The following is a 17,090-nucleotide window of genomic DNA, read 5'->3' as shown; positions in this document are numbered from 1 at the left end:
ACAGCTCCTTCATTTCCAACATTATTGCCTCCCCTAATGCCCCAATTGCCCCCAGTATCCGCAATCTCCTACATCTCCTTGCCTTTTACTTTACGCTCTACTCATCACCCACCGGTATCCGGATACCTATCTCCCATCCGCCCCCTTGTCAGCTACACCTCTCACCTGTCCCATGAGTGCCCAGTGGCCCCTGCCACGCCCAAGTCAACCGCACTGGAATAATTAACCAAGATCCCGACTCCTGCAATGCACTGATTTGTAAATGTAGAGACACTGACAGGAAAAGTGGTGTCCCCGTGATTTGGAGCCATATGGTGCTCCCAAGAAGACGCTAGGAGCTTGAAAAAGCAGACCGGTTGGTTGAGGGGATTCTGTTTTAATGCCATAAGCAACACCTCCAGTTGGTTGTAGATTTTAGACAACGACCGTATGGGGCAGTAGATTCACGTTTACATATGAAAACACGGTTTCAATATCTCCAGGAGGCATAAAGAGCTAATTGGACCAGCACTGGATAGCAACCATATGTGAAAACAAAGTCCAGAAATGGAAAAGTGGTGTTCTGGTGACATGGAGCCACCTAGTCCGCCTGCTCGCTCAGTCCCTTCCGCCAACTACCATTTTACTAGTCAGCTGCCCTTTCACCTGCTCCTACCCGCACCTCTTCCCTTACACAGTGGCTTCAGTAGAAGTGATTTTTTTTTTATGTGGGGCACACAATGGGCCACATATCAAACTGGTAGGGATACCTACAACAAGCAGTCGTTAAAAGTTAACACCTGCCTTTTATATATCTCATCAGCAGCCTTGGTGTTGGAGATGGTGTGGCAGAATAAATGGAGCTGGTGCACAGGCCTCAGCTGACCCCCTAGTCATTCTAGTGTCATTACCCAGGGCTCTCAGATTTCCCAGTTCCAGCATGAGTATTTCATGCTGTCCAGGTTTTTGCTTTACATGCTGGGAGTTGTGTTCCTGATTAGGTTTTGCCTAGCAGACAGTTTTTAGCTGTCTGTAAGTGACAGTCTCTTGTGGACCATACCGACAATACAAATACACAAAAGGAGAGCACTGGGAGTGTTGCTAGCCCACACCGCCTCCCTAAAGAAATCTATAATCACTAAAGGTGTGGGGTAGTAGGGAACCGAAAGTAAGACTGGGTCAGTCTTAAATCGGTGTTGGTTAGGTCGCTTTGGATCCTAACGCGAGGGAATCATTGTTGGAGAATATCCAGACAGGGGGGGGGTTTTGTTGCTGTGTAGTCCCACAGGGGAAGGGGGAGTCTCCCTTACGGACTAGGTGGTCTCACACACATAATAGTGTCATGCTTCATCATATGGCCACCATAGGAAATAGATAGACCACAGTTATTCAGAACATATTTAGAGTGAGAAAAACCGTGGCAAACCACTGCAAAGCACACAGCACAAGGTGAAAAAATGTAAACGGCAATCACACACGCATGCAGATGTGACTTACCAGGGGGTAGGGGGGCGATATGCCTCTGGTCTGGCAAATGCCGGGGAGGGGTTTTCCCTTGTAGTCACACTCTGAGGAGATTAGGCGTTTAGGTAGAATGGGAGAAGAAGATAAAAAATGTGTAGAGAAAGGGCAGAACAAAAGGGCGCAAGGAAGACCTCCTTCCTCAACTTTCCTTTGTCTTTCTTCTTTCTTTTCCTCTCTTTCCCACTCGCCCCCCTTCATGTTTTTACCCTCTGTGCTCTCCTCTTTTCCTCACCCTTATGTTCTGAATAACTGTGGTCTATCTATTTCCTATCACAGACCTACCCCACCGTGAACTACCCGTTCAGGTAGGCCATTCATTATCCACTTTGAGCACCCCACTTTTTGCGTGTGCTCCGACACTGACGAATGCCCCTGACCTACCAGCACCTAGTGAGGGCAGAAACATGTTGGTCATCCACTTTTGATTTTAGACTCCAGGAGACATTACCCTCCAACGAGCCTCTTCCCCCTTGCTTTTAGTCTTACCAGCATGCACCTATATTAAAACTAGCAGCAACTATCAGTGACATGCTTGGTAATTTTATTACTCACCTCATCTGGATCTAAGTAACTATCCAGTAAGTTTAATTTCAGTACTCCCTCTGGTTCTTTTAACCAAGAGGTTGAGTCCGCCCAAGCAGTATCATCTTGCTTGGGTGGGGCTAGGTGGCCATATGATGAAGCATTACACTATTATGTGTGTGAGACCACCTAGTCCGTAAGGGAGACTCCCCCTTCCCCTGTGGGACTACACAGCAACAAAACCCCCCCCCTGTCTGGATATTCTCCAACAATGATTCCCTCGCGTTAGGATCCAAAGCGACCTAACCAACACAGATTTAAGACTGACCCAGTCTTACTTTCGGTGCCCTACTACCATACCGACAATATACAGTGGGCACATAGTCTACCCACTGCTTGCCATTGGTTGGCTTTGTCACTCTTTTGCTTCTATCTTACTTAGTGACTTGCCATCCTCCTCATGTTTTTGGCCATCCATGGAGTATAGCCCACTTACTATCCTTTTGATTGGCTGACTTGTTTCCTTCAACTGCTTACATTTAGTGAACTATTTTTTTTTTCTTTTTGTTTAAGCACTCTATCAGAGTGCATGTGTTTTCCTGCTCTCTAGTTTGCTGCAGGCTCCATACCACCACCACAAGCACACTCTCTATTGCTTCCTCCTGTGACCCCTACTCTTTTCGTAGTGTGCTCCTTCTCTAATAGCTGCCCCCTCGCTCCTTCCGGACTCCATGTTGTACCCTCCTCTACCACCCTGGCTCTTCATTTTACTTTTTTTTTAATTTTTTTTTTTACTTCCTCCTTCCCACTACCCATTCCTTCCCTCACACCTGCTCCTCTGTTGCTCCCCATCCCACACAGTCTTGACATAAAGTATTTTAGTCTTTTGGGGGGAGAGGGGCCAGCAGTTGCAATTTGCTACTGGGCTACTGCACATTTTTAAAAGTGCTTTGGAGAAAATATGTTTATCTTTTTTAATTTATTGATTGTCATTCTGTAGAGGTCTGCATGTAATCGAGTTCGTGGACAGTGTCCGCATCATTGCGTTTTTTTTTTGTTTTGTTTGCTCATGCTTCACAACTTAAGCAAAAAGCAATTTACTTTTTAAAGATGTTGTACTACCTCAGCAAAAACAATGGCAAAGCCAATAGTTTAAACAAATATTTAACAAGTGGACGTTTTGGCTTTGCCATTGCTTATTTAATGATGGAATGATAGTAACTAAAAATCCCAGAAAGTAAAGTTAAAAAAAAAAAAAACACACACACACACAGGCAAGTTCACTTACTCATGCATTGTTTTGGAAATCGTGAGACCTTACCCCGCCTCCCCCCTCCCTTTTTCCCAGTTGGCCACTTGTTGGCTTTTCACTATGACAATCATATTTAGCTCAGCAAATCTCTCCACCACATCTCCACTTAACTTGCTCAGGACCATAAACTTGAAACAAAATATCTCAGAATTAACTCCCAGTTAAGTAACCAGGTAAGTGGTTTATGAACATAAAAAATACCAAAAAGGGGCCTGCGGAGCTGCCCAAAACTACCAGGTGACGAAAACTATAAACTGCTTCCCTGTTTCTCCCACTTCTTCATCCATCACGCTGCTAAGTGCCACTCGATACCTGCACATCGGTGCACTGTTTTCACAGTCATTATCGATGCTTCAAGCCGCCAATTTGGAAGTGTTTCAGCCAGTTAGGCACTATGACGTAATTCCTTATTTGTGGGTTATGTGACCCTGTCCTACACGGAATCAAGAGAGATGCTTGTGTTTTTCATCCCTATTCACTCTATTTTATGTTTTAGAGAGTTGGGACAAACCACATTTCTCATATATGGTAATCTTTTGTATTTTTAGTTTTCCTCGTTATATTTTGTTTTTTCTCTTTATCCTTAATAAAAAAAGTAATGAAGTGTTGTGAAAAACAACTGCCCATCTCCTTGGAGCGTAGCAGTAAGGTCAGGGTGACCAGACGTCCCGGATTTCCCCGGACAATCCCGGTTTTTAGAGGACTGTCCCGATGCTACTCTTAATTTTAAACAAATGTCCCGGTTTTTGGGGACAAGGGTCAAATTATTACATAAATGTCCAGTTTTTTGGGACAAAGGTCAAATTATCTATGGAAGCATAAGTTCAAGGTATGCTCTCCTTTAACAAATGCCTACAGAGTATGCAATAATTAAAAGTATTTTATCTGTTACTATGAGGCAACGCAGTCCCCTGTCTGCTCCCAGCAGAAAAAGACGGAGTTGGGGGGGGGGGGGGGGGGGCAGAGAGAGGTGGGTGGGGACGGGTTGGGGATGCAGGGTGGGAGGTCAAGCAATAGCTAATTTTATATGTATAGTCTTGTAATTGTGTGTGTGTATGTATATATATGTGTACACACACACACACACACAAAAACGGGACCTGCCAGATATAAAAGTGAGAGTAAAGTCGTTAGTTCTTCTTTTATGTCTGACCTGTCCAGGTTTTTGCTCCTGAAAATCTGGTCACCCTAAGTAAGGTCGTACGCCACTGAAGAGTTAGTGATTCTGCACCCCAGAGGAGGCTGAAACCCGCGGCTTGCAAGGGCCAGCCTCGCGCCTGCGCACGCCATGGCGCGAGCACTGCAGCAAAGACGCCGCTGCACGTTACAATTCATCACACTCATCCCCTTCTGTCAGCTCGAGCCCCAGGTTTACAGTTACCAGCTGACCCTCCAGTGACCCCAGTTACGTAAGTGCACCTGATGCAATGGGAGAGCTGCTTTTAAGCTCTTTTCCCCATCTCTCCTATTGTCTTCTGAATGACTCCCCTCCTCCATTTTCTCGAACGCACCACCACTAACCTCGTTTCCGGTCCCTATTCTGTCATTCTTGTGCCTCATATACTCCCAACAATGTCCTGCTCTCCTTTTCCCCGCTTCCACATGCGGCCCCGTTTTTCTCAGTCATAGCCCTCTCTCCCTTCACCTACCCTTACATCCACAATCCATCTTTCTCATGTATCCTCCCACGCGACTTTTAGGGTGAAGAGACGTCCTTGATTCTCCCGGACAGACCCGGTTTTCAGTGGCCTGTCCCGACGCTTTTGTTCATTTTAAATAAAATACCCGATTTTTCTGAGGAAGGTCAGGTCATCCTAAAAAGGAGATTTGAAATGTATGCTTCCTTCCCCACAAGCGCCACTGACGTCTGAAATAATTTAAGTGTCTGTTTGTGCCAGGCAGCACAGGAGCAGCCCTCTCCCAGCAGAGAAACAGTGGAGAGGAGTAAGCAGGGAGGGGGTGAAGGGTGGACGTCCTGACATTGGTAAAGCTTAGTCTTGTAAACGTGTGTTTGCGTATATGCACTTGTTCCGTTTTTTGCTTCTCAAAATCTGGTCACCTTAACGCCTTTCTTCCCTACGCCCATTTCACATGGACCTTCCTCCCCTATCATTTCTCCCTCACACCCCTTTGATCCAGACCCGACATTATCACACCTGCTTGTACCCGTTCCTGGCCCCTCCCCCTAACCTATCCATTCCGGAGCTCTCACACTAGATTTATTTATTTTGAGTTTTGTGTAGCTCGGGCGACGTTAGGATGTTGTCAACGCACTTTACAATTGGACCTGGTGAGTGAAAGTTTGTAGGCAAATCATATAATGCCACATATCCGTATTTACAGAGGTAGACATAGACGCAAGAATGATACACTTACATATTCCGGAGTGCACAGAACTCACGCAAGGAGATACAGAGCAAACCAAAAGTATTTTTTGGGGGTTGAGATAGATGAATTATTTGTGTGCGGAGTTTGTTTAAGAGGTAATGTTACCAGTTGAAGAGGATTCCATTCACAATTTAAAAACGATGGGCTAGATTCATAAAAAATGTGTGCAGAGATGTGCACCTGAACGTACTTTTCCTGCTTCTTGGAATTCACAAAGATTCCCATGAATATGCCTGTAAAGCTGAGCCAATTGCAAGATTGCAGTCATAACCTTAAGTTAAGGCTATCTTTTCAGCAGAATCCTATTCCTACTTTATAAAGTTCTCCATAGCAGAGAAGTCCAAAAGAAGTGAAATATGACCAACTATGCAACTAGACTTTTTTTTAAATGTCTATATGTTCTCCACGAGGAAAATATTTGTCCCATGGAGAAACCGTTTTCCCCACCCCCTAGCAAATCTGAGGTGATCCATTCCTCTTCCCACCCTTCAAAAGGATATACGCAGGCTCTGTTTTGGAGTGGATCTTAGACATTTTCTAGGATGGAAATTGGATGGATTAGAGTTTATAAATTCCGCAAACATACAAATTTGACCCCAGTCTCAAACTTACAAGGGAATCCATGCCTTGGAACTCAATGTCTTGCCCAAAAGTGGGATTTGCAGTTGTGTAGATCTAAGCTCTTGTGACAGTGATCCTTCACACCCATAAATGGGTTTAGACCTGTTCGGAATCCCTTTGTAAATTTCTGTCAGACATAAAAAAATACACCTGGTTGTAAACTGTCTGCAACTAAATTTATCATTGAGAGTAGGCCACAGTGCAAAAGGTGGGCTCCCCCGTTGAGCAGACATGCTGTTCAATTCTCTGGCTGCTCCTCTAAAAAAGACTGAGTTTCCTGCTTGTTGAATTTCAGATTTCCAACACCCACACTTCTTTGCTACTGGAGTTTCTGCCCCCCCCCCCCTCCCCCACCCAGGAGGTGTAGTTTCTGTGCTTGGTGTACTATGGAATACAAGATATGATTTTGTAGGTTTTGTATGCCGTTTTGAGTATGCAGTGCTACTCGACGGGGAGGCAGTTCAGATGCCTTTGAACTGGTGAGATGTGCTCTGTCCTCCTTTTTTTTTTTGCTTAGTCTTACTGCTGAGTGTAGGGTGGTTTGGATGGGTCAGGCTAGATTTTGGTATTCTAGTGTGAATGTCAGTCTCCTAGTTCTGTCTGGAAATAGCAGATGACTGGACTAGTGTACTAATACCTGTTGTGAGACTCCTGCTGTTTCCAGAATTGAGCCCCTCTTCACCTCCTAACGGTTTATCTAAGTACCCTCTACATAGTTATTTTTGTTTGCACCGTACCCTGATATCGTTCTGGTTTAGATGTTTTTTTTTAAACCATTAAATAAAAACATACATTACTTTAACTTTTTTAAAAAGTCCAGCTCCCTCGATGCAGCTTATTATGCAGGGTATAATTTGGTGAAGCGTCGCATGAAACAGCGAAAACATGTGCTCCAGTGTTTAAAGGTAGCTTCTGAAAATATTATAATTTCAGTAGAAGAAACGGCGCAATGTGAATAAACAGGAAGCTGAGGAACATGCGTATGAGGCAGGAGGCACTGTTAGGGTTCCATTCCCTTTTACTTGATCAGTTTAGGCCCAGACAGTCGATTTTTCGGTTCTGAAGCGGTCATTGGCTGCTGTGAAGGCATGCATTTCGGGGGCCGGAATGGAAATCAAAATCAGCTCTTGCAAAAATGTTCTAACGAGCCCCACACTGTAGGAGGCAGCAACTGGGATGGGGCGATGAGGGCGTTGTCGGGCCATGACAGCCTATCTAGCGTGAAAGCAGCCCCCTAGTTGTGGCCCACTGAGAGAGTGACACATGCCAGCTTGGCCTGATCATTGATGTGGTCTGGGGGCAGGCCGGGGATGCACAGGGATATACACAAGTGGTGCAGATAGAGAGTTGCTTTGCTCACTTGCTTCAGCTGCCCTTCCAGAACCATCCTTTGCTTAACATCACATGTTTTCCTCTCTTCACAGGGCTCTTTACACCTACGATGGAGACACTGATGACCTTACCTTATCTTCATCAGGCGGTAAGAGGACTTACGTCACACATACCATATGCACAGACACTTACCTTCCCCAATCATCCCTCCGGTTCTTATCCACTGTCCCTCCCAGCTCACCTACTCCTGTTTCACCCATCCTAATTTCATCCATCCTTCTCTCCCCCTCCACCTTGCCATCATCCAGACGCCTCCAAAGGTGAGTACCATAATGAAGCACAAATGAGACACTTTCTTACTCTTTCTCGATAATTTATTGCCTCTTCTCTCACCTCTGCCAATCTCGCCCTATTTTCTTTTTTTGTACCTCTGACCTTCTCTCTTTATTTTTCTACCTCTGCCCTTTCCAGGAGGAGGTCTTCCGGACCTCTCCAGTCACTTCGAGAATCAGAAGGTCATGTATGGATTTTGCAGTGTGAAGGAGCCACAGGCTACTCTGCCACGATACGTCCTTGTCAACTGGGTAAGTCCTTAAGGGCGAGCTGGTAGGTGGTGCTTAAGGGCTGGTAAGGGGTTTGGTTGTATGGCAGAAATAAAGTACAATTCAAGGGGCAAAGAGAATAGGTACTGAGAGTGGAAGGCAGTAAGTGAGAATGGATACAAAGTTTTGGGGGCAGACAAGTAATGTGGAGCTGTGAAAGAAAACGCCCTCTATTGTAGGTTCCCTGATCGAGAAAACTGTACCTTTTGATCTCACGACCTGAACTGCTGGGAAAATTACATCTCCCATGGACAGGCAGAGAAATCGGGTGTCGACTTGTTCTCTTTGTCCTGGAGAAAGTGAACAGTATCAGTGAAAGTAGTATCTTTCCTCCTCACGGTCTAAGCTCTCTGGCACGGTTTGTAAAGGTTAGCCAAGTCGCCATTATACTTATTGAGCCATTTAGAGTTTGGGAGACACAGAGCGTCAGTCAAAATGGGGCACATGAGATTCATTCGCAAAACCTGCGGTTTGCCTGTCTCACTTAGAGATGGACAACACAACAGATATCCTTCAGCAGAGCCTCCAATGAATCTTTCAGCGTACACTTTTGATCAAAGCTCCTTTTGCTGCAAGGTCCTCACTCACCATACGTCTAAAGGTCTGCCCTGTTCTGTGTTAACCTTCCAACTTCCCTTCTTCCTGTTCCCGACATTAGTTTCCATGGCACTCCTATTTTCAATGGTGTGCACATTTTTCGCCTAAAAGCAAAGCCAGCAAAATGTATTTTTATCTCCTAGCAGGTTAAATAAAAACACCACAATTTGAAACAGTTAAGTCGAAACTGCCTTGCCAGGCCCCCTCTGAGAACACAAGCAACCTCAGACTGGTTTTGGCCTATCTTAGTCTCAACAGTGAATATCAACTTGGAACAGTGAGCACAGGACATATGTGTGATCATACTTGTCAGATATATGGCATTGCACCAAGGAAAGCACAAAGGTGAAGGGTGGAATATTGGTAAGAATGTGTGACACTGACAATTGCCAGGGACTACATACCAGTTTATTATTAGCCACATACTATGAAACGTCAGTCAGAGGAAATGCATATGTAAATCAGCCTTAGTTCTGCTCCAGTTGGTACGGTTGAAAGGGAGGTTACAGTGCATTTGTGCTGTTTCTGCAATTTGGTTGCCCACCCTTTAAAACAAGTAGAATAAGGCCATTCTGATTAGCTACTGGTTGCTGATGGAAAACAGCCCTTTGGTGAGCTGCTTCCATTTATAGTGGAGTGAACACAAAATCATTCAGTCCTATATGATCGCGTTGGAAGAGTAACCAAGACTTACTTTAGGAGGTTAATAGTTGTTTGTCTCAAATAAAATGTAAATTTAGAAATTTTCACTCAATAAAAGTATACGTCAAGCCAGAACTGCTGTGTTTCTCTGAAAAAAGAATGTATTTTTAATACATAAATACTTTAGTAGAACCACTAGAGCCTATGGAGCATTATGCATCAGACCCTGTAGGTTCCAGGACCCGATTCTCCTGCTGAATCTACAAATCGATTTCTAATTCCTGCACTGTCTGATAAAGGGATAGTCTCGTGTAGTGAAAAAAATCCGTTTTCTTTCCCCAGTCCTGCATCTTTAACTATCACCAACGACAATCACTCTAGAATGTTTCTTTCTTAGATGATGGCAGTTGGATTGTTACTTCATTCATTGGCGGCCTCCTTAATGCTTAACAATTACAGATCCTTTTTTTTTTGCATCATTTTTAACATCAGCAGTCTTGTGTTTTTCAATAATTTAGTCAGCATTCGAGTGCAAACCTTAAGATTATCCCACTGTTTGCTTCTCTTTTTTCAGATGGGATAACCTGACTACAGGATTGCCATCTGATCTTGTTACCTTGCAAGACTTCAGATCAAGTCAATCTGATACGCTACCTGTATTATTTCTAACATGCAGCACAGTATGTCCCTGTCACCTGACAGTTGTGGTGCCATGCATGGCTGGCGGTTCATGTGCTGCTCACACATTTAGGCCCCTACTGTTGTCCAGCATGCATGGCAGCTCCTTTTCACCTTGCCCCCATGTTACTAGCTTTCAGAGCACCCGGATACTCCTTGTCTTTGTACTGACTTGTAGCTGAAAATACAAGAACTGTCTGTTGGTTTTGCCATTGCCTTTTTTTTAATTTTTTTAATACAAGGTGCTTCTTGAAATCCAGAACATCATGATGATCTTGTCAGAAGCATACAGGATTGGTGTCCCGCCTCCATCGAGGGACTGGTTACCACAGTTGTCTGCCATCCCTTATTGTAGTGGACACACCTTTGTGAATCCAATACACTCTCTTTGCTTGGGGTGAAAAAGGGGAGAGGGTGGGAAAATGTTGCATGTGCAGTTAAAGTAGAAGCGCACTTATGGAAGGATAAGTATTGTCAGGGGTGATGACGAATCTTGGACATGTGTGGAGTGTAGCCGAAGCACATGCAGTTTGTACAACTCACTATTCTGATGTGGCATGTCCGGGGCATAGAGGTACCAGCGTTCATCTGTTCTTTCTCTGTCCTTCTTTTTATGGGTACTACTGCAGGTTGGTGAAGATGTTCCAGATGCCCGTAAATGTGCATGTGCCAGTCATGTGGCCAAGATTGCAGAGTTCTTTCAGGTAAGTGGCACCTTCCATTTTTCTCATCTTAGTATGAGCCACATGGAACTAGTGTCCCTACAAGGAGTTGTACTACATTGGCGAAACATCAGGAGTTCAAGGGCATTAGTGCAATGTCAAAGATTGCTGTAGAACCTTAATGCCACCAGCAGTTGCAGGACAATTGTGCCAAGTTATACATTACTCGACATTAGTGGTGCATCAAGAGGTCTAGTGTGTTAGTGTCACAAGAGGTACAGTATAGTGACATCACAGGGTGTTCTAGGACACTAATCCGTGTCAAGCCACAGATAATTGAAAGACAGTAGTCCAGTTGCACGTCAGTAGGAACGACACAGCATTAGCACGCCATCAAGAGTTTGTAAGAGGGCACTGGTGCCAGCCTGGGCATCATTACATGCATTCCTCCCATGCCAGGAGGAGCTGCACTCTATCACGAGCCTCGTACTCCTAACATGGCACGAATTTAAGCATTCTATCGTCATGTTGTTCTGCCCTTGGTAACCACCCAAGCAAGGCTCTGCCTGGCTGGAGACGTCTTGAAAGTCTTCGGCTTACACCTGTTTGGGCTGTCTGTTCCAGAACCACGTTTTTGTCTTTTTTTTAAATGGGTTTTACTTACGAAAATCAAATGGAGTACAGTCACCTTTGAAATTCTGCAATCTCCATATTACAAATGAAATACATAACAATGTCGGCTGTACAGATCAATTGGTGGTTCCAGATAGTACTGAAAAACGACCATGTCCAATATGAGGCCTCACTTGAGAGATTTAGTATAGAGAGGAAATAAACAGCCATCGTCTGTGGTCCAAAATCCAGTGAGATTGTCTGACTGCTTTGAAACCTCAACCAACTGTGAAAACTTGAAGCAAAATACCCAGTTCAATGCAAGTTTTATTTATTTATTTATTAAATTCATTCAGTCTAGAAGTCTAGTCCATTTGAGATAATAATAACAATCGTACATAAGAAAAAGAATGTGATAAAAACATGGTAACAATATAGAGCCAATAGACATCAAAACATTGTAACAATAAGAACAACAGAACAAAGCATTTCATTATGTATATAAATACAATAAAATAGGACATAAATAGATATAGTAAAAAAGGGGAGAGAGCTAAAATCTAAAATATAAAACTTTTTGTCTGGAGGACCAGTGTGCACAACCAGAAGACAAAAAAGACAGAAAATAGTCTAAATGGACTGAAAGGAAACATTATCAGAGTACCAATCAAAAAACAACAGAAAAACTATATGGGAAGGCTATATAAGCTTGTGCCGTCTTGATAGTCATAAGAAAGGCAACAAATTCGTAATGGAAATTTCCTACTAAAAACAATACAAAGAGGATAAAAGAGAAAATTAAAATCCTTCTAAAGACTAGTATAGAGATGACTCAGGAGCCTTTAGGTGCAATGAACTTGCGACGGATGTACCAGGCCTCCGATAAGTATTTGGTAACTGGAATGGCTACCCTGGGAGAGAAATCATGCGTACAGATTCTAATGGCGGTCACTCTATCCTGAAATGACATATTTTTACAGAGGGGAATAATCCACCTCTTTCTTGGTGTCTTATACAAAGGGCAGAAGAATAATACATGCTCTGATGTTTCTTTACAATGTTGACAGAAGATACACCTATCATTTGTAGCAATGTTAGATGGCCAGTGGGCCGTGAAACCATTGGTAGGCAATGTACCATATCTTAACTGCAGGTATAGAGCGCGGGCATGCGGAGGGATAGGGAGGTTCAGGAAATTCTCAGCCCAGGGTTCATGCTTAATTTGAAGAAAATCCATTGTTAACCTACCCGCCCTCTTTTGGTGCAGGGAATCTTCGTTAACTTTCTCCCAATATCTGCTTGTAACAAATCTCCTAGCCTTATCAGGGATTTGATCCGGGTGATTCCAATAATGGGAAAGACCCATTTTGTCCCAGGCAATTTTCATCTCTTTCAGCCAAGGGATTCTCTCCAATGCCTTGGGGGCGGCTATCGACTCTCTTATAGCCAGCCTATATGGTTCTAGTTCAGCAGATTTCCATAGACGAATCCAGTAGGAAAGGGGTCTTAAGGCCGCTATGGATTTAATGCCATTTAAACCAAGGTCAAGCCTTAAAGGGGTCATTGGTGTACCCGTACCTAGCCTGGACACCTGCCTAAGGAAAATATTTTCCTTGGTTTGCAGAATGTCCAGGTTTTTATGGGACCCCCAAAGTTCCGCTCCATATAGGGCTGCTGCTCTGATTTGAACATTATAAATCTCCGCGAGAATGTTCAGAGGGGGGCTCGGAGCCTTTCTAGATCTGCGGACTAAGGCCCCACCTCTTTGGCTTATGATCAGAGCCCCTTTGTCAATAGCTGCCTTCCATTTGCCTGATGTAGATAATCTGAAACCCAAATAATCAAACTCTTCGACTTTCTCCAATGGGGTCGAATTCATCTCAATATTAGTACGCAATCGTTTTTTAGAGGTAGTGAATATCATAAATTTAGTTTTCTTAATATTAACATCTAAACCATAGTCACTACAGTAAGCACAGAACTGGTTGATCAGGTGTTGAATTCCCATTGGCGATTTTGATAGTAGGATCGTATCATCTGCATATAGCAGGCAGGGGATTTTTTTTCCACCCAGTTTCGGAGAATCATTTATGCAGTTCTCTAGGTAGTGGATGCAATTATTAATGTAGAGCAGAAAAAGAGTAGGTGCCAAAACACAACCTTGTCTAACTCCTTTTTTGATAGCTACAGGGTCAGTCAGCTCGCCCCCCTGTCCACACCTGATTTGGGCAAAGGTATTTTGGTGCAACTGAGCTATAAGTTTCAGGAGGCCAATTGGCACTCCCATGTTTGATAATGTTGACCACAGCAGATTCCTGGGGATCAGGTCAAATGCGGCTCTTAGGTCTATAAAGACCACATAAAGGTTACCCCCCCCCAGGTCAACATTCTTCCATTTTATTGACATAAATCTTAGAGCTTGGTCAACTGTGCTCACTGCGGGTCTGAAACCCGCTTGTAAATCAGAAAGGGCTTCAGACTCAATAATCCATTCCTCAAGGTGGGACAGAAGATGTTTCGCATAAATTTTTTGGAAGTTATCGAGGAGACTAATTGGACGGTAGTTAGCCGGAATGTTTGGATTTCCTTTTTTAAAGATCGGTACAATTTCAGCCCCTTTCCAAGAAGATGGAACTGGAGCGCCTGCTGCAATAGCATTGCAGATAAAATTGAGGTAGGGAGCCCATATATCAGGTCTAGATTTATATAGATCACCTGGGATTTTATCTGGGCCAGGAGCCTTCCCCCATTTCAGGGAGTCTATTGCAGCTCTAGTTTCGGATAGAGAAAAAGAAATTGGAATGAGCTCTTGGTTTGTTAAATCATTGGGGGGCCACAGAGAAACTTCTGGTGGACCTCCATAAAGTTGCCCAAAATGCTCTACCCAAGTTGCTGAGAGAATTGTAGAGCCAGGCGCGGCTGGGGAGTCACTGTCATTATCAGCTATTAGTTTCCAAAATCTGGAAGTATTATTAGATAAGGCTGAATCCAGAATAGTGGCCCATCTGGCCTCCCCCCAGCTTCTGCGTGCCTTTGAGCATTCCTTCTTATAAGTGCCCCTGGCTATTCTCAACGTCGCAGCATGGCCTTCTTTAATTGCATCCAGGAGAGCTAGTTGTGCTATTCTGCAAGAGTTATTGAACCAAGGGGCATTGTATTTTTTATTGGAGTTGTTAGCAGTCTCTTTTGTGAAAAGTTGTTTTAAAGATTGGAAGAGATCAGTGTGGGCTGTAAGAAGGCTATCGCCCTCCTCAGACTCATCTAACCAGATCATACACTCCATATGATTTGCAAGCAAGCTGTAAATAGATGCTAAATGTTTAGGGGAGGAGATAACAGATTCCCATTTAAGATTGCATCTATTATTGGTTAGGGCCAGTTGGGAAACATTTGACCTAGAGTGAGGCACTATAAACGAAGGAAAAAGACCTCTGGTTGATAGAATCAGAGGATCGTGGTCGCTCACGGGCTGCTCATCTACCCTCATATCTACCATGTAGCGCCAAAGACGGATATCAAGAAATATGTAGTCAATGCGACTGCTATGTTCTCCGCGCCTAAAAGTAGGTCGCAAAATAGCATCAGAGTGTGAGCGGCCATTGCAGGCTCGGAGGCCATGAGCTAGTGCAATGTCAGCCAAAAAGCGTGCAGATTTGTTCAATCTTGGTTTTTTGTTGGAGACTAACTGGGGGATGCCCCAATGGGCATCCTCTTCTTTAGAAATTCCTTGGACTAAAGGATTAGGTTCAAAGGTAACATTAAAATCTCCTCCAATTAAAACAAAAGAGGAGGGATTACTTTTAAGAACATAGTCCAAATTCGACAGAACGTCAGACTCAAAATGGGGACTCACATTCCTATTATAGATATTAATTAAAAGGAGGGGTTTTTCTTCAGAAATCATTAAAAATAGGGCTTGCAGGTCCGGGCAACCAGTGTCTAATTCTTCTATCTTGCACCTGAGAGAAGTATTTAGCCACACGAGCAACCCTCCCGAAGGTCTCCCAGAAGATGACTTACGTGCCGGAATCCAAAAGCTTTTGAAACCGAGTCTATATTTGGGTTCTAATGCCCATGTTTCTTGAAAAAGACAAATCAAGTGATCATCAATAAGGTTACCCCAACCTGGGCTATGTAATTTGCTTTCCAATCCAGCTATATTCCAGCTGAGCACCTTATCGAGATCCTCTGAGCATGAGGACCCAACTTTATTCTGGGAATATAGAATACTAGGGGGGGGACTGTTAAAGACCATGGTGCTTCCCTCGGGAGGATTAAGACCAGAAGATTTCTCGCTCTGTGTCTTTAAAACCTCGCTGGATGTAACCCCAATAGTGTTTGGATTTGGTAAGTTGACCATGCAGATGTGACCCAAGGTATAGGGAGCGTTTGACAGATTGGAAATGCATTCCTCAGTTACTTGACATGATAAACTTTTGGGTGAACCCGGGACAACAAAATCGGCCAAGCTGTTAAGACCAATAGGGCAAATGGACTCAGCTTCGCAATTAGACAATACCACATCCTGAAAGGCATCTCCTAGTCAATCTGCCTCAGAGAGAGAGGATAGAGGACGTCTAGGACCAATTACGGGGGTAGGCAGTGTGTGGGTAACCGAGCCGGCCCCGTATGATGATGGTGATTGAGTACTCCAGGACGACATAGAAGGTGGATAAAACACTTGTAACCTGCAAAGAGAAGTTTTGCCAGTTGTAGGATAAAGTCTGTTAGCATTTAAAGAAAGTCGTTGGACAAGATCGGGGGAATTAAAATTAATGACGATACAATCCCCAAAACCGATCTTCGCACCCACCCTACCCTTCTCACCATCAATATTGAAGATGACATGGAAAAAGCAAACCCCGCATTCACATGCAACCAGTGGATAACCTTGTTTTTGAGTTCGATGAAGGATTCGGAAAAATGAGGTTTGAGTTCAGGAACATTTGATATAATAAGAACATAAGGGCATGATTCAGGTGGTAAATGGAGCACTTTAGGTTCTTGGGAGTCCCTACTCTTAACCTTCTTCTGGTATGCTGATTGAGAGAATTCCCTAATAGGGGTGCCGTCTCCCGAATTAGTTGCTGGATTATTCCATGAGGCGATTCCTTTTGATAAGGGAGCTAAGGCCATATGGGGCTTGGTCGTCAGGATACTGGGGGTTTTAGCAAAACTAGGCCAGTCGTGATTTAGAATAGGAGGAAAAGTTTTGGGTATTTGGCCAATGTGACTATTGGCAACAATAGAGTCATGATTAGGTTGAATTTCTACAGGTAAAGAAATTGTTGGTAGCTGACTGCTCGTAAGACTTTCAAGTTTGTCCTCAATTATTTGAAGACGGTTGGAGATAGGAAGAAGTAGTTTAGAGAGCTCATCTCTTATGAGATCCCTAATAAACTCATTTGCATGGGAGTTATTGGTATTGTGTAAGGAGATTGACGCCATATCATTAATAGAAGGTTGGGCCAAGTTAGAGGGACTCAAGGTTCTAGATCGTTTATTTTTGAGGACAGGTTCCCTACGCTTCCTTTTCCCTTTGGTATTAGATTCAGTTAAAGTAAGGGAACCTTCTATTGGGGGACACTGGACCAACAAAGTTGGTACGGCACAAATGGC

At 43.8% G+C, this 17,090-nt stretch overlaps 1 protein-coding gene across 9 annotated transcripts in view; it reads left to right on the top strand.

Annotated features, from left to right (window-relative positions):
• Positions 1–17,090, top strand: part of DBN1 (drebrin 1) — a 181,318-nt gene that overhangs the window by 97,821 nt on the left and 66,407 nt on the right. For all 9 annotated transcript variants that reach the window (XM_069244501.1, XM_069244499.1, XM_069244498.1 and 6 more), the window contains exons 2-4: positions 7,771–7,826; positions 8,150–8,262; positions 10,827–10,901. In XM_069244501.1, the coding sequence (XP_069100602.1) occupies positions 7,771–7,826; positions 8,150–8,262; positions 10,827–10,901 (244 nt within the window). The remainder of the gene's footprint in view (positions 1–7,770; positions 7,827–8,149; positions 8,263–10,826; positions 10,902–17,090) is intronic.

The sequence above is a fragment of the Pleurodeles waltl genome, chromosome 7, assembly GCF_031143425.1.
Source record: "Pleurodeles waltl isolate 20211129_DDA chromosome 7, aPleWal1.hap1.20221129, whole genome shotgun sequence".
Taxonomy (NCBI): domain Eukaryota; kingdom Metazoa; phylum Chordata; class Amphibia; order Caudata; family Salamandridae; genus Pleurodeles; species Pleurodeles waltl.
The sequence above is the reverse complement of the archived record's forward strand: the minus strand, read 5'-3'. Positions and strand labels throughout refer to the sequence as shown.